Source organism: Oryctolagus cuniculus, unplaced genomic scaffold, assembly GCF_964237555.1.
Source record: "Oryctolagus cuniculus unplaced genomic scaffold, mOryCun1.1 SCAFFOLD_35, whole genome shotgun sequence".
NCBI lineage: Eukaryota > Metazoa > Chordata > Mammalia > Lagomorpha > Leporidae > Oryctolagus > Oryctolagus cuniculus.
The window spans coordinates 2,049,579-2,073,165 of record NW_027208301.1 but is presented as its reverse complement, the minus strand read 5'-3'; the positions used below and the strand labels follow the sequence as shown (position 1 = coordinate 2,073,165).

Sequence of the window (23,587 nt, the reverse complement as noted above, 5' to 3'; positions counted from 1 at the left end):
CTCTCCAATCACCTCACAAAGGCATGCAAGCTGATAGAGCAGGAGCCATTTTGGTCATACATAACATCTGTGCCAGCTTGTGTCTACACCAGGCAAGCAGCCAAGTGGAGACTCCTGATGCTGGTAGGGAAAAATAACAGGAAACTAGGAACTTGTGACTGTGTGAAACTTCTGAAGCAGGACTGTGAAAAAATAAAAAACTGAGGGTGTGTAGGAAGATTTGTGGTGTGACTGGGACTTTGAGCACTCTCAGTGGGAGAGGCCACAAGCTTGGGAGTTCCTGGTTACCTTATGAGAGACATTTCTGGAGAATCTGAATTTATACTGAGGACTACACAGATCCTTTATGTGGTTCTTTGGACAGAGCGGACAAGTATTATACCTGCTGTGAGTCTAATTGGAGATCCTCTGAGAGTAATCTGATGTTTCTCTTATGCATTTTAGAATCTTCTCTTTTTGTTTCACTGTGGCAGTTTGATTACAATGTGTCATGGCAAGGTTGTTTTCTGATCATGTCTATTCAAAGTTCTGTTTGCTTCCTGTACTTGGATGTCTCTTTCTTTTTCCAAACCCAGAAAGTTTTCTGCTAGTATTTCACTAAAAATGCCTTCTAATCCTTTGTCTCTCACCATGCCTGCAGGAACTCCTAGAACCAGAATGTTGGTCTTATTTTTTTTTTATAGTATCCTATAGATTCCCAACAGTCTTTTTTAGATTTCTAATCTCCTGTTCTTGTGTTTGGTTTGACTGTATACTTTCCTGTACTCTGTCTACTAAGTCTGGTATTCTCTCTTCTGCCTCACTGATTCTGTTTTTAAGGCTCTCCACTGCATTTTTTATTTGTTGTATTGAATTCTTCATTTCATTTTGATTTCTTTTTAATATCTCAGTTTCATGTTCTGTTGAATTCATTTCATCTTGATTCCTCCTGATAATTTTTATTTCATGGGAGAGATTTTCTTTCATGTCCTTCATGGATTTCAGTAGTTTGTGCCTTTGCTTTTGCTTACTTCTATGAAATCTTATGACCAAATTTTTGAGTTCTATTTCTTGCATTTCTTCTCTCATCATCTTCATGACCTAGTATTGGAATGTCATGTTCTTTTGGGAGCATGATGATGTTTTCCTTATTCTTGCTTCTTGGATTCTTGCATTTGGCATTTGTGGAAATACTCTTTTTTTTTCTGGCGGTTTTTATCATTGTATTATGACTGTAGATAAATGGACTTTCTGCTTTCACTGAATCTCTAGAGGCTTGTAGTGGGTGTGGCCAGAGAGCTCTGTTCAGTTTTCAAGGGTAAAGGGTATGCCTAAGGTGACACACCCAGGTTTGGCATGGTAAATCTTTTTTTAATCAGAAGGGAATTATATTCTGTTCAGCTGAGTTCTTCTCTTCAATGGAAACCAGTGCCTGAGTACTAAATCAAGTGGGTATAATATTCACTATGTCCCAAGGACCACATAAGGATCTGTGCTCTCAATGTGGGACCTCTGTTCTTAGTGAGAATTAACAGTAAATCTAGTCTTCAAACACCTGTTTAGCTGGGAGCCTAGGAAAAAGTGCTCAGGCAAGTAATATTGTGAAAAATTAGTTCTAAGTAATATGAAAGATAACCCAGAGAAAACAGCAGTCCAGCAAATCATTCAACCTCACTGAAACTACCAGCAGCTACATCATTCATTTTCTATTAAATCTATTTATAATAAGATTTAATTTGATGAACACTTGCAAGAAGCTGTGGGGACTTAAACAGGGATGAAGAGCTATTTCTTATGGGTAGTAATGGAGGTGGAATGGATTAGTTGCACAGCTATTATCTAGATGGGAAATAAAAGAGTTACTGAAGCTAGATGCATCATAGCATTTGTAGCCCTGTTATCATGGGATAGCCAAGCAACATAGGAAAAGTGTTCCTCCTGAGGGTATCCTGAGGCACTAACTGAATGTAAATCAGATTTATATTAATCCAGAAAGGACTTTGTAAATTGGAAGGAATAAAAGTACACATTTTCAATAAAAATGAGGGCCACCTGCAGGAGCAGGGAATAATGCAACAAAAAAAGGTTGTAAAAAATTACAAGTTAAATTAATACAAAAATGTACTACAGGGGCCAGCACTGTGTCACAGCAGGTTAATGTCCTGACCTGAAGTGCTGGCATCCCATATGGGTGCTGGTTTGAGACCCGGCTGCTCCACTTCCAATCTAACTCTCTGCTATGGCCTGAGAAATAGTAGAAGGCCCAAGTGCTTGGGTCCCTGCACCTACATGGGAGATCTGGAGGAAGCTCCTGGTTTTGGATCAGCACAGTTCTGGCCATTGTGGCCAATTGGGGAGTGAACCATTGGATGGAAAATTCTCTCTCTCTGCTTCTGCTCTTTTTATGTAACTCTTTCAAATAAATAAATCTTTTTAAAAAAAATACTACATTTATGCTCCTGCTTCTCTATTGCAATGGGTACCACATGGATAGACTTTATTCCATGTTCTTGTCTCGTCTCAAGGCAATTAGGAATAGAATGAAAAAGAGTAGAAAAGTGGCATCATGAATGAAAAGGTATTATGCACTCAGTAATACAGGAAAATTCAGATGAGTGTTGCAACTTATAGGGTTTCAGGTTGTCCCTTTAAAGAATGAGAGTAATGTATGTGGCAACATCTACTTGCATATTCAAATAGACCTTGGGTAGTGGAGTCTAATCCAGATGTGCACACAGATAAGTTGAAATTTCTCATGGGTATATAGGTCACCACACACTCATTCCCTTGTGTTGCACACAACACTTATTATCCAGGGCCGGGGTACCCTATTATGGCTGGAACATGTGTCACTTGATATGCCTATGGTCACATCATTGGTTTCCACTACAATAATGTGGGGAAAGAGTCCTGGGTGGCCAAAAAAGCAGCTATAAAACAAGTAACTTTGTAATTGATGAAGATGGTATTCCAAATAACTGTTGAAATAACTGTTACTCAACTTTTAAATATTTATTAACAAAATTTACACAAGAGAGCACAGTTCAGTTCATATACTTGATTCCACTCAGAATAATGAGAAACCAAAAGTTCCGGTTGCATAAGAGAAAAATTTCTGAAGAGCGGTTAACCACTCTCTGTCACAATTCATTATGAAAACTGCCCAATACTCACTAAGGTGTGATTCCACCAAAGAATTCTTCCAAACAAATTATACTTCAGGGACTTCTCTCTGTAATCTTGCTATGTTCTGTGGAAGTTTGCCTAATAATAAAGGTATTTCCCATTACAATAAGTCATAGGATTTTTTCTTTCTGTGAGTTGTCAGGTAACCATTGAGAGGTGACATATGGTACATGACTTTTCTATACATGTATGTTTTCTCATTTCGGGGTCTCTTCATGTGAATTGATTAATGGCAGAAAAAATTTTTCACATTCATTAAATTGAAATTTTACTGTATGAATTCTCTGGTGTTAGTTGATGTTTCTTTTTTTTAAGATTTTTATTTATTTGACAGAGTTACAGACAGTGAGAGAGACAGAGATAAAGGTCTTCCTTCTGTTGGTTCACTCCTCAAATGGCCACAGTGGCCAGAGATGCACTGCTCTGAAGCCAGAAGCCAGGTGCTTCTTCCTAGTCTTCCATGTGGGTGCAGAGGCCCAAGCACTTAGGCTGTCTTCTACTGCTTTCCCAGGCCACAGTAGAGAGCTGGATTGAAGAGGGGCAGCTGGGACTAGAACTCATACCTATATGGGATGCCAGCATAGCAGGTGGAGGTGGAGGATTAATCTATTGCTCCACAGCGCCGGCCTGATGTTTAATTTCTGGCTATGGTTTTTTGAGGTCTATTGCACTTGAAGAATATCGCCTTTTTTGAGTTGCATATTTATGCAAGCCTGAATTCTATGAAAATATACTTCCACATTCATTACACTCCTGAGAAACCACTTGTGTGAATTTTCTGATGTATAATGCCATTTCTGACAAATGGCTTTTTGTCACACTAATAATATTTCTGAACTTCTTCATTTTCTTTAAAAATTTATGTTATTTATTTGAAAGACAGAGTTAGAGAGAGACAGAGAAGCAGAAAGAGGTCTTCCATCTGCTAGTTCACTCCGCAGAGGGATGAAATGGCTGGAGCTGCAGCGATCCAAAGCCAGGAGTCAGGAGCTTCTTCTGGATCTCCCACGTGGGTGCAGGGCCATCTTCTACTACATTCCCAGGCCATAGCAGAGAGCTGGATCAGAAGAGGAGCAACTGGGACTAGAACCAGTGCCCACATGGTATGCCAGCATTTCAGGCCAGGGCTTTAACCTACTGTGCCACAGCGCTGGTCCCAACCTTTCTTCCTTATGGGAGTGCCTATTGTATGGGATGTAATTTCCAGCAAAAGGCTCTGTCACATGGTTATGTTGACTTTGGAAAAAGTCCTTCACATTCATTAAGTTCTCTCCCTTGTTTGATCTACATGTTATGAGGTATTCCTTCTGACAAAAGGCTTTCCCACATTTATTACAAGATTTCCACCATGTAATAAATTCTCTGATGTTATATTGTGTGATTTTAGCAGAGTTTTCCAACATTCATTCCATTCATAAGGTTTCTCCCCCATGTGAATTCTGATGTTTTATGAGGTGTTACTTATGGATAAAGGCTTTTCCATATGCATTATATCCGAAGTGTTTTCCCCCATATGAATTAGATGATGTGCAATGAGGGCTGAATTATGGGAAAAGCTTTCCAAGTCATTATGTCCAAGAGGTTTCTCTTCCTGTGCATTTTCTGATGCATTCTGAGATGTGACTTATTGCCAAGGGCTTTTCTACAGTCATTGCATTCATAAAGTCTCTCCCTGGCGTGAATTCTGTGGTGTGATATGAGCTATGATTTATAACATATGATTTATAAAGGCTTTTCCACACTTATTAGATTCACAAGGTTTCTGCCCTGTGTGAACTGTTTTGATATGAGTATAACTTATACAAAAAGGCTTTTCCACAGTCATTACATTTATGAGGTTTCTCCCCTGTGTGAATTCGCTGGTGTATGATGAGGTTTGACTTTCGTCCAAAGGTTTTTCCACAGTCATTACATTTATGAGGTTTCTCCCCTGTGTGAATTTGCTGGTGCACGATGAGGTGTGTCTTTTGTCCAAAGGCTTTTCCACATTCATTACAATTATGAGGTTTCTCCCCTGTGTGAATTTGCTGATGTTTCCTGAGGCCTGACTTGTGTCCAAAGGCTTTTCCACAGTCATAACATTTATGAGGTTTCTCCCCTGTGTGAATTCTCTGGTGTATGATGAGGTGTGACTTTTGTCCAAAGGCTTTTCCACAGTCATTACATTTATGAGGTTTCTCCCCTGTGTGAATTCGCTGGTGTATGATGAGGTCTGGCTTTCGTCGAAAGGCTTTTCCACAGTCATTACATTTATGAGGTTTCTCCCCTGTGTGAATTTGCTGGTGTCTGATAAGGTCTGAGTTTTGTCCAAAGGCTTTTCCACAGTCATTACATTTATGAGGTTTCTCCCCTGTGTGAATTCGCTGGTGTATGATCAGGTCTGGCTTTCGTCCAAAGGCTTTTCCACAGTCATTACATTTATGAGGTTTCTCCCCTGTGTGAATTCGCTGGTGTATGATCAGGTCTGGCTTTCGTCCAAAGGCTTTTCCACAGTCATTACATTTATGAGGTTTCTCCCCTGTGTGAATTTGCTGGTGTCTGATAAGGTCTGAGTTTTGTCCAAAGGCTTTTCCACAGCCATTACATTTATGAGGTTTCTCCCCTGTGTGAATTCGCTGATGTTTCCTGAGGCCTGACTTTTGTCCAAAGGCTTTTCCACAGTCATTACATTTATGAGGTTTCTCCCCTGTGTGAATTCGCTGGTGTATGATGAGGTTTGACTTGTGTCCAAAGGCTTTTCCACAGTCATTACATTTATGAGGTTTCTCCCCTGTGTGAATTCGCTGATGTATGAGGAGGGATGACTTGCGTCCAAAGGCTTTTCCGCATTCATTACATTTATGAGGTTTCTCCCCTGTGTGAATTATCTGGTGTACTATGAGGTCTGACTTCCACAAAAAGCCTTTTCCACATTCAAGGCATTTATAAAGTTTCTCTCTTGTGTGAATTCGCTGATGGTTTATGAGGTATGACTTCTGTGTAAAGGCTTTTCCACAGTCACTACATTCATGAGGTTTCTCCCCTGTGTGAATTTGCTGATGTTTCCTGAGGACTGAATTTTGTCTAAAGGCTTTTCCACAGTCATTACATTCAGAAGGTGAATTAAAACTGAGTGATTTTCCACAAGGTTTACATGTGTAAAGTTTTTCCCTTGTATTTAGTTTCTGGTTTATTGCAAGATGTGACTGGTGAATGACAGGTTCAACATACATAATGTACTTATAAAATTTCTTTCTTGTGTGAGTTTGTTGATGCATATTGAGGCTAGCATTTTCATGGATAGCTTTTTCTATTTGCGTTGCTTTTCCAAAAGTGACAGTTGACTTATTACAGTTTTCTGCCATATGAACCCTCTCAGATTTACAGAACGTCTTTCTTGTGAAGACTTTTGCTTGTCCAGTGGGTCCAAATGGCTGCTTCATGATGCGAATATTGTCAAGCTGGCTAAGAGGCTCACAGAACTGGAGAGATTTTCCAGGTATCTTAGTGTTATCAAATTTCTCTCCAGCCTGTAGTTGATCAGGCCCACTGGGGGGATACACAGTGTGACATTTATTGCATTCCTCAGGCTTCAATCCTGAATAGATTCCCTTTTTAATAATCAGTGTTGGAACATGGCTTGAATTTAAACTAAGTGTTTTTCTTAATTCAATTCTCTTGAGAGCTGATGTCTTGTTATTTTTCATAAAATCCTGATTCAGATTTTTGTCCTGACTTTTCTGGTTGATCCTAATCAGGTCATCCCTTTTCATGACCACTGAAATGAGAAAAAAGCAATCATGTCACTGAGTCACATGTAACTGTTTCTCCTGGCATACTCAATGTAAAGGGAATGAAGTTACTTGTTATCCAAGTGGCATAAGATGTTCACAAAATCAGTATGAGGTACTTATTTGTGACCATTATATGGTTTTTCTCCTTAATACATTAATATACCATGAGGTTTCCCAATGTTCAAACATGATCCTTTTTACTATGGGAATTTGTCAAGGATGGTAGAATGACATTTGTGCTATGATTTGTGGGATACCTGCATCTCAAAACAGTGTCAGTTTGAGCCCTGGCTACTCTGCTTTCAGTACAGCTCTCTGCCTATGTAAACTGGAAGGAACCAGATAATGGTTCATGTGCCTGGGAACCTGTGAAAAACCAGGGAAGACTAGAGGGATTCTAGAGTTTTGGCTTCAGACTAGTTAGACCTAAGTGTTGCAGGCATCTGGGAAGTGAGCTAATAGAGGACCTCTTTCTCTCTCTCTCTTCTCTCACTATCACTCTGCCTTTCAAAAGATGAAATAACTATAAAATATTTTAAAGAATGTGCAAATATTTAATAAAAATATTCACCCACTACCTAGCAACCATTTTTTTCCCTGTCCTTTTTTCCCAGTTTATTTTTATAAAAATTGTGTGCTTTTTCCTTCTCTGATATCTCAACCATAAACATGAAAAAGTTTTAATGATCATTTACTTGCAGGTGGAGAAGAGTGAAATGTGCCTGTACTTTAAGCAGGACAACATTTAAGGAGTAGGATTTAAATCTATGAGTGTCTCATGCTCAGTCTTCCTAGGTAAACATCATTTGTGGGATTTTTCAAATGAAAAACTACTTTGTCTTTACTCTATGACAGCTTCCCCAAATTCCTAAGGACACCCAACACCTTCAGCTTCTCAGAAGTACAACAGGTACAGAAAATTCCCAATATACCACTTTAGTTAAACACTCCCAATCAGTTTGAAGAATTTGTTTCTGCAAACCGGGAATTGCTCATCTTCTTTGAAAAGTGGTTTCTAACTCATTCTGAAATCATCAGTGCTGGTTACCTCCTCTAAATTCTTTCTAGAAACATTCCTGTGTGATAATTTGAATTTCTGGAGGCATTTGATCAGTTGCCTCCTATTTTCACTGAAAGCTTCATTTCCTATGTTTTTCTTATCTTTTTATTTGCTTATTTTCAATGATACTGAAAATAAGAGAAAAATCATACTTCAAACTCCACCCTAAAAGAAATCTGAGCCACTCAACATAACCCCACGAGGCTACTTGACCTTGGGTCTCAAAATCTCATTACTTTCTTGGTGAGCCCAGGATCACTTATTTTCATGTTTTATGTAAGTTCATCCTTAGTGTAGGATTTCTTTTTTCAAACATTTACTTTATTTATTTGAAGGCTAGAATTATAGAGAGAGAGACAGAGAGAAGTCTTCCATCTGCTGGTTCACTCCCCATATGGGAACAACAACCAATGCTGGGCCAAAATGAAGTTAGGAGCCAGGAGTGTCTTTCTTGTCTCCCACATGGGTACAGGGGGCCAAGGATTTGGGCCAACCTCTGCTCTTTTCTCAGGTGCATTAGCAGAGAGCTGGATTAGAAGAGGACTAGCTGGGACTTGAACTGGCACCAATATGCAATGCTAGTGTTGCAGGCTGGAGCTTTAACACACTGCACCACAGTGTCATTCCTAGCTTCATAATTTCTGATGTCACAGCACAGAGGTTTACTCATGACCATCTTTTTTTTTTTTAAGATTTATTTATTTGAAAGTCAGAGTTACACAGAGAGAGGAGAGGCAAAGAGAGTAAGGTCTTCCAACCAATGGTTCACTCCCCTATTGGCCACAATGGCCAGAACTGTGCTGATCTGAAGCCAGGAGCCAGGAGCTGCTTCTGGGTCTCCCTCAGGTGCAGGGGACCAAGGACTTGGACCATCCTCTACTGCTTTCCCAGGCCATAGCCAAGAGCTAGATCAGAAGTGGAGCAACTGGGTCTCAAACTGGTGCCCATATGGGATGCTGGTGCTTCAGGCTATGGTGTTAATTCACTGCGCCACAGCACCGGCCACATGACCATCTTATAGCATTTGCTTATTTACTTCCTTGAGAGTAAGAGAAACAGAATGAAAGATAAAGACAGACTGAAACAGAGGTTTGCCAACTATAGGCTCACTCCTCAAATGTCTCCAACAGACTATAATTTTCTTATTTATTTGAGAGGCACAGAGGAAAAGAAAAGAAAGAGACTAAGAAAGAGAGAGTTCACATTTATTGATTCAGTCCTGAGCAAGTTCTATGCCTGGGCAAAATCATGAGTGGGAACGCAATCTGAGCAATGAGTTAGAAATAAGTTTCTGGGGGCTGGCATTGTGGCATAGCAGGTAAAGCCACCACCTGCAGTGCCAACATCACTTATGGGCACCAGTTTAAGTCCTAGCTGCTCCACTTCTGATCCAGCATTCTGCTATGGCCTGGGAAAGCAGTAGAAGATGGCCCAAGTCCTTGGACCCCTGTACTCATATGGGAGACCTGGAAGAAGCTCCTGGCTCCTAGCTTCAGATCAGTACAGCTCCAGCCACGACAGCCAATTGGGAAGTGAACCAGTGGATGGAAGACCTCTCTTTCTCTCTCTGCTTCTCCTTCTTCTCTCTCTCTGACTTTCAAATAAATAAGTAAATCTTAAAAAAAAAAAAAAAAAAAAAAAACAGAAACAGGCTGGCGTGGCAGCTCAATAGGCTAATCCTCCGCCTGCGGCACTGGCACACCAGGTTCTAGTCCTGGTCGGGGTGCTGGATTTTGTCCCAGTTGCCCCTCTTCCAGGCCAGATCTCTGCTGTGGCCCAAGAGTGCAGTGGAGGATGGCCCAGGTCCTTGGACCCTGCACCCACATGGGAGACCAGGAGAAGCACCTGGCTCCTGGCTTTGGATCAGCATGGTGTGCCAGCCACAGCACACTGGCCATGGTGGCCATTGGAGGGTGAACCAATGGCAAAAGGAAGACCTTTCTCTCTGTCTCTTTCTCTCACTGCCCACTCTGCCTGTCAAAAAAAAAAATTAATCTTAAAAAAATAAGTTTCTGTATGTTGCCTAATTAACAAGCACTGAAGGAACTAATATAATAAGTGCATGAAGGAAAAGGTATGAAAGTGTAGAGAAGGACAAGTTAGAATTGGAGGAATGTATCAAACCTAGATAAAAGCCTTAGTAACATCAGAAAATGACTGGATTTTTTTTTTAATCAAAGAACATCTTCACTAAGAACAAAAGTTAGAAAGATATTGGTATCTCTAAATGCCTGTGTCTGATGCACAAAAGCAGCTGTCATCAGGAGTAAGGCTTGAGAGAAATTCATGGAAAGAACACCAATCAACATCTGCACACTTTCTGCCTTGGCTTCCCTGTCATGTGCAGACTGACCTGAAAGGCTCAGATTCAAGCATTCATCCACCATCCATGGCTCTTCTCCTCGCTCCAACTTGAAGATCAAGTCAGGTTTGGTAATGCAGTGCCCTATTAATGGAAACAAAGTAAGACTTTGTAAAATTACTATCTTGGGTTATTTAAAGGACTACAGCTTGGTTCAGGAGCTATGCAACAAATGTTCCAATTTGAATCTTTTGTTAGATGGTAGATATTCAGATTATTCATGGACTCAATTTCTAATCCTGCCCAATATTAAACATTATAAAGTGTTCCCTTATTTGTCAAATAGCAAGAAAATGTTATCACTGGGCATGTGATGGGTGTCACTCACCCAAGGAGAACAGGCTGCTGTAGGTCTCCAGCATCACATCTCTGTACAGGATTTTCTGAGCATTGTTCATTTTCTGCCATTCTTCCCAAGTAAAGTACACAGCCAGGTCTTCAAATGCTGTCATCACCTATAATAATACACTTCCAGTCAACATGTTAACTCTGTCACAAAACAAACACTGACAGTTGTATATGGATATGAAGGAAAAAAGGAAGGATATGGTTTCACATTAGACTTGTGGAGTGTTTAGAAAGCCACACGGAGCATTCAACAGAGTCAAACCCATGATCTACAGGCTGTGAGACATGCCCAAGCTGGAGGGAATCAGGAGGTTCAAATCACAAAGGCCACATCTGTCAAGGGGAATTGCACAGCAGGCTAGAAGAGGGGCAATACTGACTCTTGACTGGGCAATGTTAAGGAGAAGTATGTAGAAGCATTGAGAAAAAAAGGCAAGAAACCATCAGTGAAACTACGATGGGAATGAACAGAAAACAATTTCCAGGAAAACACCATGCATATCATTTCCAATATGTCAGAGGAAAAATATATTAAAAGACAGGGCAGACATTTAGCTTAGTGTTGTTTATGATGCCACCTCAGAGTGTCTGTGATTTCCAATGCCAGCTCTAGTTTCTAGCTCCCAGATAATGCAAACCTGGGGAAGCAATGGTGATGTCACCAATGAAGGAGGCCTAGATTCCATTCCTCAATCCTGGCTTCAGTCCTGCCCCACCTGTTTGGTATGGTTATCTAGGAAGTGAATTAATGTGTCAAAGCTCTCTATCTCTCAGTCCATCAACTTTTTTCTCTATCAAGCTAATAAATATTTTTAAGTAAGAGAGAAAATACAGGTAAGACAAAGAATACAAATTAGCTTTTGCCCTTGTCTATGATTATTCTACTGATAAACAATTGAAATAACATTATACCTAATTAAAGTGAAAGCAATGGAAATACTTGCCCAAAACATTCAAATGATAAACATTTGAAATGACATTATACATAATTAAATGAAAGCAATGGAATTATTTGCCCAAAAAGAGAACCTGGGAATGTCTGCAGTACAATCTGCATTTGTGACTCACTGAGAAAAATGCTTAGAGATTTGTTTCAGAACCTGCAATAGTCACCAGAATTGTGATCCAGCAGGCTAAGCCTCCACCATCAATGCTGGCATCCCATGTAAACAGAGGACTTGAGTCCTTGCTGCTCCACTTCCAATCTAGTTCCCTGCTAACCTGATTGAAAGAGCAGTGAAAATGGCCTGAGTATTCAATGTGGGAGACCCATGGAGTCCCAGGCTCCTGGCTTTGGCCTGGCCCAGTCCCAGCCATTGTGGGCATTTGGTGAATGAAACAGTAGATAGAATATATCACCTTTTGTCTCCCTGTCTCTCCCAATCTCTGCAAGTCCACCTTTCAAATAAATAATCTTAAAAAAATAAATGAGCCTCCAGTAGATTCTTTTCTCCACACATTCCTTATCCTATTCCAGAATCCAATTCAACTTCTCAAAGGTATTAAGAACTCCATTACTCTAACAATTTGAAAACAAACTTAACTGATTTGTGTTCCAGCACTAGGTAACTCTTCCTCTTGCAGAATGCTAAGTGTTTACTTCATAGGTAGCACTAAAACACTGTTCAGTACATCATCTATGTGTAGAATGTTTCAGACATGACCCCAAAAAGGTAGCATATTGTGCTTAGTTTCAACTCAATTCATGTAACAAATATATATTTTGCTATAGCAACAGAAAGACAAGAGACCAAACTGCATTATTATAGATGACAGTAATGTTTCATAATCATGCCAAATTCATAATTCATTTCTGTATATTCTGTGATAACAAATTTTATGTTTATTTTTCTATTTTAAAATTTTGTAAAGATTTATTTATTTATTTGAAAGTCAGAGATACACAGAGAGAGGAGAGGCAGAGAAAGAGAGAGAGGTCTTCCATCTGCTGGTTCACTCCCCAGTTGGCTGCAATGGCTGGAACTGCACCAATCTGAAGCCAGGAACCAGGAGCTTCTTCTGGGTCTCCCACATGGGTGCAGGGGCGCAAGGACCTGGGCCATCTTCCACTGCTTTCCCAGGCCATAGTAGAGAGCTGGAGCAGAAGTGGAGCAGCCGGGTCTCAAACTGGTGCCTATATGGGAAGTCGATGCTTTAGACCAGGGCATTAACCCACTGAGCCACAGTGCCAGCCCCATATTTTCCATTTTAATTAACTAGTATACTGGGACTGGCACTGTGGCTAGCAGGTAAAGCTACTGCCTTCAGTGCTGGCATCCCATATTGGTGCCAGTTCAAGTCCCAGTGGCTTCACTTCCAATCCAGCTCTATGCTATGGCCTGGGGATTCAGTAGGAGATGGCCTAAGTCCTTGGGCCCCTGAACCTATGTGGGAGACCCAGAAGAAGCTCTTCACTTCTAGCTTTGGACCAGTGCAACTTCGGCCATTGTGGCAAACTGGGGAGTGCACCAGCAGATGCAAGACTCTCTCTCTCTCCCCCTCTGCCTCTCTGTAACTCTGACTTTCAAATAAATAAAAAAAATCTAAAAAAATAAATAAACTAGCATTAAACACCAAAAATGAGTACTGACAAGCTGGGGAATAATTAAAAAAAAAAAACACTTACAGGTGATATATTAATTTTCTTTCCTCTTAGAAACATGTGGAGGACCCAGAATCATACCTGGGAGAGAGGTGAATGGCAGGAGTTCAAAGAAAACTCAGGAGGCCAACGCTGTGGCATAATGGGTAAAGCTGCTGCCTTCAGTGCCAGCATTCCATATGGGGTCTGGTTCAAGTCCTGCCTGCTCAACATACAATCTAGCTTTGTGCTATGTCCTGAGAAAGCAGTGGAACATGGTCCAAGTCCCTGGGCCACTGCACCTGCATGGGAGACCCAGAAGCTCTTGGGTCTTGGCTTTGGATCAGCTGAGCTCTGGCCTTTGCAGTAATTTGGAGGGTGAGCCAGCAGATAGAAGACTTTCTCTCTCTGCAACTCTTTCAATAAATAAATGAAATCTTAAAAAAAAAACCCTCTGGTTTCCTTCTGCACTGAACAGTGGGGAAAAAAAGGATATAATAGAATGAGTAAAGAATAATAAATACATTAACCAAGAAAACATCAGTTTCACTGTGGAGGAATAAACCTCTAAAAATAGAAATACATAGGAAAATGCACCCACCTATATTAAGTGGCAGAGATTAAACAGAAGTTATCATTGGTTTAACGAAAGCATTATCTACAAATTTTGTAAAATAATAATGTAAAAGGAAAAAGAAAAGTTGAGTGTTCAAATGGATAAGGTTATCAGAGATAAACATTATGTTATTAAAGTTTATACTAAAGAAAGTTAACAAATACACATAATGTATATTTAATGCAGTGCACTTTACCAGTAATGATTCCAAGTAGCACCTTTCCCTGTATTCATCCCTTCACAAAACCCTGGATTGGGGCTGGCACTGTGGCCTAGCGGGTAAAACTGCCACCTGTAGACTGGCATCCCACATAGGCACTGGTTTGATTCCCAGCTGCCCCACTTCTGATCCAGCTTTCTGCTATGGCCTGGGAAAGCAGTAGAAGATGGCCCAAGTCCTTGGGCCCCTGTACCCATGTGGAAGACCCAGAAGAATCTCCTGGACCCTGGCTTTGGATTGGCACAACTCTGGCCATTGCAGCCAACTGGGGAGTGAACCAGCAGATGGAAGAGCTCTCTATCTCTCTCTGCCTCTCCCTCTCTCTGTGTGTAACTCTTTCAAATGAATAAATAAATCTTTTTGAAAAAGACCCTGAATTTCACCATTTCAATTGATTTACCCCATGAGATACCAGTAAATGTGATAGAAATAGACAATTTGTTAAAATATTTATTTATATGAAAGAGTTACACAAAGAGAGAAGGAGAGGCAGAGAAAAGAGAGAGAGAGAGAAGGAGGAATAAAGAGAGGTCTTCAAACTGCAGGTTCACTCCCCAGATGGCTGCAATGGCTGGAGCTGTGTAGATCCAAAGATATGAACCAGGAGCTTCTTTCAGGTCTCCCACAAGGGAGCAGAGGCCAAAGGACTTGGGCCATCTTCTACTGTTTTCCCAGGCTGTAGCAAAGAGCTGGATCAGAAGTGGAGCAGCCGAGTCATCAACTGACACCCATATGAGATGCTGGCACTGCAGGCAGTGTCTTTACTTGCTATGTCACAGAACCAGCCCCAGAAATAGACAATTTGTAAAGTATTTGCCTTCTCAGATTTTCTTGTTCTGACAGTTATCTTCTGAAAAACCCTGGGGCCTGCCTGTTGAAGAGATAGTATGTAGGCTGGCGCCGTGGCTCACTAGGTTAATCCTCCACCCGTGGCACTGGTATTCCAGGTGACAGTCCCAGTTGGGGTGCTGGTTCTGACCCAGTTGCTCCTATTCCACTCCAGTTCTCGGCTGTGGTCTGGGAAGGCAGTGGAGGATGGCCCAAGTGCTTGGGCTCTGCACCCACATGGGAGACCAGGAGGAAGTGCCTGTCTCCTAGCTTTGGATCAGCACAGCATGCTGGCCATAGCAGCCATTTGGGGGGTGAACCAATGGAAGGAAGGCATTTCTCTCTGTCTCTCTCTCTCTCACTAACTCTGCCTGTCAAAAAAAGAAAAAAAGAGATAATATGTAGCCAAGATTCACCACAAACCCCAGACACTTAAGTGAAGCCTCAATCAGTTCCCCAGATGACTAAACTCTCATTTCTGCTCCTGGACTGATCATAGGAACTGCCCAGCTGAGTACAGCCCAAAACACAGAGTCAGAACTGCAAATCAAATGGCTATTTGGGCCGGCGCCGCGGCTCACTAGGCTAATCCTCCGCCTAGCGGCGCCGGCACACCGGGTTCTAGTCCCGGTCGGGGCGCCGGATTCTGTCCCGGTTGCCCCTCTTCCAGGCCAGCCCTCTGCTGTGGCCAGGGAGTGCAGTGGAGGATGGCCCAGGTGCTTGGGCCCTGCACCCCATGGGAGACCAGGAAAAGCACCTGGCTCCTGGCTCCTGCCATCGGATCAGCGCGGTGCGCCGGCCGCAGCGCGCCGGCCGCGGCGGCCATTGGAGGGTGAACCAACGGCAAAGGAAGACCTTTCTCTCTGTCTCTCTCTCTCACTGTCCACTCTGCCTGTCAAAAAAATAAAAATAAAAAAAAAAAAATGGCTATTTGTTAAGCCATTGTGTTTTCTGATTTGTCCTACATCAAATGCTGATATATATCAGTAAGTATGGCAGAAAGTTGAATTACATGCAAACTACAATGCATACAACTTCAAAATTTCATTTCGAAGTTCCCATAAAACAGGGCCAGCATTGTCACATAGCAAGTAAACCTGCCGTCTGCAATACAAGCACCCCATATGAGCACTGGTTCATGTTCTGGCTCTTCTGCTTTTGATCTAGCTTCCTGCTGATGGCCTGAGAAAAGCAATGGAAGATGATCCAAATACTTGGGCAAATGCTACCAATGTGGGAGATCCAGGTGAAGATCTTGGTTCCTGACCTCATTCTTTCCTGGCCCTGCTCAATGCAGCCATCTGTGATGTGAACAAGCAGAAGGGAGATCTCTCTGGGTCTCTCCTCTATATACAATACTTTCAAATAATTTTTTTTAAAAACTTAGAAAAAAAGCTCCTATAAACACAATCTTTGCCTATCAATTAGACCTTAGAGGTTTCACCTCACCCTGGTTAGAATGGCTCACATACAGAAATCTACCAACAACAGACGCTGGAGAGGATGTGGGGAAAAAGGGACACTAACCCACTGTTGGTGGGAATGCAAACTGGTCAATCCACTATGGAAGTCAGCCTGGAGATTCCTCAGAATCCTGAATATAACCCTACCATTCAACCCAGCCATCCCACTCCTTGGAATTTACTCAAAGGAAATTAAATTGGCAAATAATAAAGATGTCTGCACCATAATGTTTATTGCAGCTCAATTCACAATAGCTAAGACCTGGAATCAACCCAAATGTCCATCAACAGTAGACTGGATAAAGAAATTATGGGACATGTACTCTATAGAATACTACATAGCAGTCAAAAACAATGAAATCTGGTCATTTGCAACAAAATGGAGGAATCTGGAAAACATCATGCTGAGTGAATTAAGCAAGTCCCAAAGGGACAAATATCATATGTTCTCCCTGATCTGTGACAACTAACCAAGCACCTAAAAGGAAGCCTGTTGAAGTGAAACAGACACTTTGAGAAACAGTGACTTGATCACCCCTTTTCCTAACTATTGATGAACAACTTAATACTTTATCCCTTTTAGTACTTTTTTGTTCTACTTAATACTTTGGTTGAACTCTTTAATTAACACACAATTATTCTTGGGTGTTTAACTTTAACTGAAAAGTGGTCCTTGTTAAATATAAGAGTGCGAATAAGAGAGGGAGGAGATGTACAATCTGGGACATGCACAATCAGACTTGCCCCAAATGGTAGAGTTAAAAACGTGCCAGGGGATTCCAATTCAATCCCATCAAAGTGGCATGTACCAATGCCATGTCACTAGTCAAAGTGATCAATTTCAGTTCACAATTGATCATAATGATAGGATTAAGAGTCAAAGGGATCACATAAGCAAGACTAGTATCTGCTAATATTAACTGATAGAATTAAAAAGGAGAGAACTATCCAACATGGGAAGTGGGATACACAGCAGACTCATAAAATGGCAGATGTCCTAAACAGCACTCTAGCCTCAGAATCAGCCCTTAAGGCATTTGGATCTGGCTGAAGAGCCCATGAGAGTATTTTAGGCATGAAAAGCCAAGACACACTGGAAAAAAAATTAAAAAAATAAAGAGGTGGAAGGGACGGTAGCCAACCCGGGAAGAACCAGCAGCAAACCCGGGGAGGGCCGAGCAGACAAAAGAACAGCACAGGGTCCTGTGTCGTTCCTCCATGAAGAGGGGGAGCGACATAATGGTGCCATGACTCAGATAGGAAACTTAGGAGGGAAGAAACGGGAAGAAGTGGAAAATACCGGAGAGAGAGACTAGCAAAGAGCCTAGGGAAAAGCCGGACAGAAAAGGTGCCAGAAGAAGCTATCGAAAGCCTAGGCTTAGACTCGGATATGGACTGTGGGAAAGAAGTTAGGATTTAAAGTGAAAGCAAGAAGAAACTTAGACTCAGATACGGACTGCAGGTTGAAAGTGAAAGTGAAACCTATAAGAAACTTAGACTTGGATACGGACTGTGGGGAGAGGCCAGGAGAAATGAGGGAGGAATATTGTTGGAAGAAAACTTAGGGAAACATACCGGGCAGAGAAAAATGTTAGGGTGGATGAAGCCACGAGTGCAGGCCGAGGCAGAGACGTAAGCCACCTTGGAATTCTTCAAGTCAGCCCGGGGAGCAAAAGGCGAAAATCTGGAACCAGAGGCAGAGACGTGGGCCACCAGGTTGGAATTTGCCAGGTTAGTCCGGGGAACTTGGACTGAATACCGGTGGTGGCGGAAACGTAAGCTACGCTGTGTGACTCGCGGAAGCCGCCGCGTGCAGAGAGAGCACGGGGCGTGAATAGATAGGGAACGTGGGACTGGCGCGGAGGCCGTGGTGCAGGCGCGAAGGGGGCGCGGAGACCGCGGAGCATGTGCACAGAGCCGGGAACCCGCCGCAGGGCAGGCGCCGGGAAGCCGTGCAGATGAGAGAAGTGCGGGCTGAAGCGGCACAGAGCGGAGAAGCCGCCGTGGGGCGAGGTGCGGAGAAGCAGCCTCGGGGCGGGCGCCGGGATGCCACAGGGATAAGAGAAACAGAAGTTTAGAAGTAAAATGAGAGAAATAAGAATGCTGGTAGATAGAAGTAAAATAGGAGAAATAGGAATGCCTGGAGATAGAGAAACAGAAAAATAAGGCCTCCCCACAACATGGCAATGAGAGAGCTTGGATTCAGTCTGCCTGATTAGGGAGGTGGTGAGCACCTGCGGGCAGCTAGCAGCTTATGCGCTGCAGGTCACCGAAGACAGGCACGAATTAACATCAATAAGTCTCCCCACAATACCGCAATGAGAAGGCTTGGATTTGGTCTGCCTGATTAGTAAGGCGGTAAGCACCAGCAGGCGGCTCGACCAGAGTATGAGCTGCAGGTCACCGAAGATAGGCACGAACCAACACTAATAAGTCTCCCCACAAGACGGCAATGAGAAGGGCTTGGATTCGGTTTGCCTGATAGGGCTTGTAAGCACCTGCATGCAGTTCTAGCAGAGCAGAGCATGCGCTGCAGGGCACCAAACTCAGGCACGCATCAGCGCCTAAAAACCTCCTCACAACATGGCGAAGAGAGGACCCGGATTCGGTTTGCCTGATTGATAGGACTTGTAAGCACCTGTGGGCAACTCCAGCAAGCAGAGCAGAGTGTGTGCCGTGGGGCACCAAAGACAGGCGCGTATCAATGCCAAAAATAAAAAGAAAGGGGGATCTGTGGGGAGCAACTCGGACTAGACTAAGTTACTGGAATTAAGACTTATTCTATGCATCTGCTCTCCCACAATATGGCGCTGAGAAGGGAGAAACAGCTTCTACACAGCTGCCTCCAGTTCAACCAATAAACAGCAGGACCTGCTCCTGATTGGAGGAGAGAAGCGTACTCGGCGTGTGGGTAGCAGAGTTGGGATTGGTGGAAGAGAACTATAAAGGAGGAGAGAGACAACATGCACCAGGAACATCTAAGGGGAACATCTGAGGGAACATCTGTGCAGCCCCCGAGAGAGCTGGCCGGCGGTGTGCCACTCCCCCGCGGAAGTGGGGAAAAGTGGCAGGGGGAACCGCCCTTCCACGGAGGTGGAAGGGACAGTAGCCAACCCGGGAAGAACCAGCAGCAAACCCGGGGAGGGCCAAGCAGACAAAAGAACAGTGCAGGGTCCTGTGTCGTTCCTCCATGAAGAGGGGGAGCGACAGATTTCTGTACTTAATATGTTGTTCAATGTGAATTAATGCTATAACTAGTACTCAAACAGTACTTTACACTTTGTGTTTCTGTGTGGGTGCAAACTGTTGAAATCTTTACTTAATATATGCTAAATTGATCTTCTGTATATAGAGATAATTGAAAATGAATCTTGATGTGAATGGAATGGGAGAAGGAGCCGGAGATGGGAGGGTTGCAGGTGGGAGGGAAGTTATGGGGGGGGGAAGCCATTGTAATCCAAAAGCTGTACTTTGGAAATTTATATTTATTAAATAAAAGTTAAAGAGAAAAAGAATACAGTGGGCAGAAGCATAGCCCAGGTACCAAGTATATAACAGACTAGATTTTAAAATGATGCTTGATCTTACCTATTAAAATAATTTGTGGACCATCAATGGATTATATTTTACAGTAAAATAGTAATAATTTGGTGCATTAATATGGCTGGAAAACAGGGTGAATGCCTTGTAAAGTCTTTGTGAATATTTAAAACTGCACTATCTAGAAATTCTTGACCCAAAACATCCTGAATTCATCTATCCATCACATCCAGTTATCTGTATATTTTTAACAAAGCTATATTTAAAAAAAACTGCACTTAAGTAGAGGTTTCTGACACAAATTAGGCAAGAGACAAATATTAGGGTATCATGGAGCTCCTGCTTTTACTCTTCTTCTAGTCTAAATGAGAATTGCCATGAAATTATAGACAAACTCTTGAGGATTTGAGTGATGGTCTCATGGGCCATTGACTGTTGGCCCACAGCTACTGGTCATTTTTTCTATGTATAGTGTATGAATTGTGCCATGCAAATGCCTATATCAGCACTTATCTGGTAATTGCCTTTCAGTGACTTCATTCTGCAAATTGAAGGACCTCAGTCTTGAACTTCAATCTTACATAACCTCACCTCAGACCCAGAATAAAATTATTACTTAGTTCCCAGCATCATACAATGTAAACAGAAAATGAAGTTGTAGGCATCAAACAAGAATAGTATCATGAAATAGTGAATTCCCTTGTCCTTTCTAAAAATTATTGCTCCCCACAGTGGTAGCCACACACTTCTGACAGCAGGAGTTGCTGATTTTAGAATTATGCTGGAAAATTCTGTGGGGATTCCTGAGAAGAAAGTGGGAAGGCAGCACGCAACACTCAATTGTTGTTGATTGATCTTTTACAATTCATTTTCTCTCACTGATTTTAAATATACCTTTGTTTTTATTTGACAGGTAGAGTTATAAACAGTAAAAGAGAGACAGAAAGGTCTTCCTTGTGCTGGTTCACTCCCCAAATGGCTGCTGTCACCAGCGCTGCATTGATCCAAAGCCAGGAGCCAGGTGCATCTTCCTGGTCTCTCATGGGGGTGCAGGGGCCCAAGCACTTGGGCCATCCTCCACTGCCTTCCCTGGCCACAGCACAGAGCTGGACTGGAAGAGGAGTAACCAGGACTAGAACCTGGTGCCCATATGGGATGCCAGTGCCACAGGTGGAGGATTAACCAAGTGAGCCATGGCACCAAACCTTAAATACACCTTCTGACCAGCATTTATAATTTCAAGCACTTAGAAATAGGAGCTCTAACACTTGATTTTACTGAATCAATAATGAAAAATATAGTCCCTAAGATATAAAGAGAGTGAGGATCACAGACTGAAACTAATTCAGGATCCTACAAGGACTAAATTTGAGGTCAAGCTTGAGCTACTTATCACTAATAGAAGCAACCAGTGTTATCTGATCAAGTTTTACTAGATGGGAATGATATCCCATATTTGTGCCAGTTTGTGTCCCAGTCTCTCCACCCCGATCCAGCTCCCTGCTATTGAACCTGGGAAAATAGCAGCAAAAGATGGCCCAAGTGTGTGGGCCTCTGCCCACACCACAGTGCCAGCCCTAAGAAGTCTTAAAAACCTAAAGAAATAAAATGTATAATATATCAATTATAGTTGTATATAGGTATAAATTTCTGAAAAGTACATAATTTCATCCTTTTAGTCATCTAAAACTTATTTGTAAATTATATAATTAAAAAAAGATAAAAAGACATTGATTCTTATGTCTCTTCAGCATAAGACATCAACTTTTCCAGGTTCTAGATGCACTTATTCACAGAGTTTCATAGAAGAAATCAGTAATGTGGCTCAAATAACAGTCTTACCCAGGGAATCCCCCTAAATTTAAACAGGGTGCTCAATTTCATTTTAGAAAAGTTCCAAAATATGTATCATAAGAAAAAAATTATTTATTTGGTACATCTCATTTTAACTATAGTATTACCTAAATTTCCAATAGTCAGATGTACTCAAAAATTCCCACAGGTGGGAGAGATGGCCTAACACAGCAAATAATTATTAAAATACAAATGTTAAGCTACAACTTAACTAGGGAAAATAACACTCCACAGGTCCCAAACTAAAATAATTAAGATGACATAATAAAAGGAAACTCAATGTCTTCATGCATTAAAATGTATTACATTAAACTTAATAAACAAAAAGGTGATTATTCCAGCTGTTTCCCACTTGGCAGCCCAATTTTACCTGTTGAATCTGGAAAAAAGTAAATGGCATCTCATGGTAGATTACTAAAATCTTAATGCTATATGCCATCGATTATGTCCACCATACTTTATATCTAATATTAACATATCTCATGCCTCTTAGTAGATAAATGACCTGTCTTAACTATTACAAAAGTGGCAAATGTGTTTTTGCTCAAAGCTTTTCCAACAGCTCCTCAGTCTAGTTTGCCTTCATTTTGGAAAGACACTTTTTCTAGGGTATACATGAGCATTTCATTGACTTGGCCATCAAACATAATTTTTGCAAAGAATTTAACTGTACCCAGCTTTTATCAGGAGCACAAGAATATATCACATTGATGACTTCCTCCCTTCATGAGACTATTTGCCACACTTGTGAAGAACATACAATGCTAATACCTTTTAGTCCTTCCTGGGTTTTGGTGCAATGCATGCCTCATTTAAAAAATTAATTGTCATGGATGCTACAAATCAGTCCAGCTTATATGGTCCTCCTTCCAATGAAAAGTCAAATTGAATTCTGTAGGTATCCTTAGTGCTCTCAGTGACTTCTTCACTCGTGGAGATCATATGCCTTCTAAATCCTCTGGATCATTTGTGATATCCACTGCTTCTCAAGGGCTGTGATGCAAGGAATAACCTCTCTTGGAACCTTGCTATGTGCCAGTAAAATTAAATTAGATTTCTATTAATTGTGCTAGACTAGAAAAACAGTCACCTACACACCTTGAGCCTGTGATTCTCCAAACCTTGTTATCTAGTAGGACTTTGGCCATGGATATAGAACAGTAAAACATGAGAATGGCTACTAAGGCCTACTTAATAGATGATATACCCAAACTTGGCATACTCCATTTGGCAAAAGGGATGACTTCCAATGTCTGCTGTCTATGTCCAGATGCCAGGGTACAGCAGGAGGTCACTATTCTAACAATAATAAAGAAAAACCATTTAAGTTCAGCTGGACACCATTCTGCTGACTGTTGATTTCATTACTATTAATCTGGATGCCTTCACTGGTGACAATCCAGAGACCCAAAGTAGTCACAGCATTATCTGCTAACAAAAGCTTAAACCAAGAGTTATGGATTAATATCTGTTATAACACGATTCCTCAGAACCCATCTAGTCCAAACCTTGAGAGTTGGAAGCTGTTATACTTGGCCCACCCATATATATAGGACGTAAATTGTGCCAGATGGGCTCTATATCCTTGTACTGCAAGGAAGATGTCATAGATATTGATGCTCCAAACTTACCCAGCTCCCTGCTAATGTGTCTGGGAAAGCAGCAAAGGCTTGCCCAAATGCTTGGGCCCCTGAACCCATGTGATATCTGGAAAAAGCTCCTATCTTACAAGATCAGCCTGGTCTAGCCCCAGTCATTGCAGCCATTTTGGAGGAGA

The 23,587-nt window shown here is 41.8% G+C and overlaps 1 protein-coding gene across 1 annotated transcript in view; it reads right to left on the bottom strand.

Annotated features, from left to right (window-relative positions):
• Positions 1-2,982: 2,982 nt before the first annotated feature.
• The window catches only part of LOC127490230 (zinc finger protein 665-like), a 39,309-nt gene continuing 18,704 nt past the window's right edge, over positions 2,983-23,587 (bottom strand). Inside the window, exons 2-4 of the mRNA XM_070067768.1 lie at positions 10,689-10,815; positions 10,352-10,444; positions 2,983-6,922 (exon numbers count right to left, since the gene is read on the bottom strand). Of these exons, the coding sequence (XP_069923869.1) occupies positions 4,917-6,922; positions 10,352-10,444; positions 10,689-10,812 (2,223 nt within the window). The 5' untranslated portion in view covers positions 10,813-10,815 and the 3' untranslated portion in view covers positions 2,983-4,916. The remainder of the gene's footprint in view (positions 6,923-10,351; positions 10,445-10,688; positions 10,816-23,587) is intronic.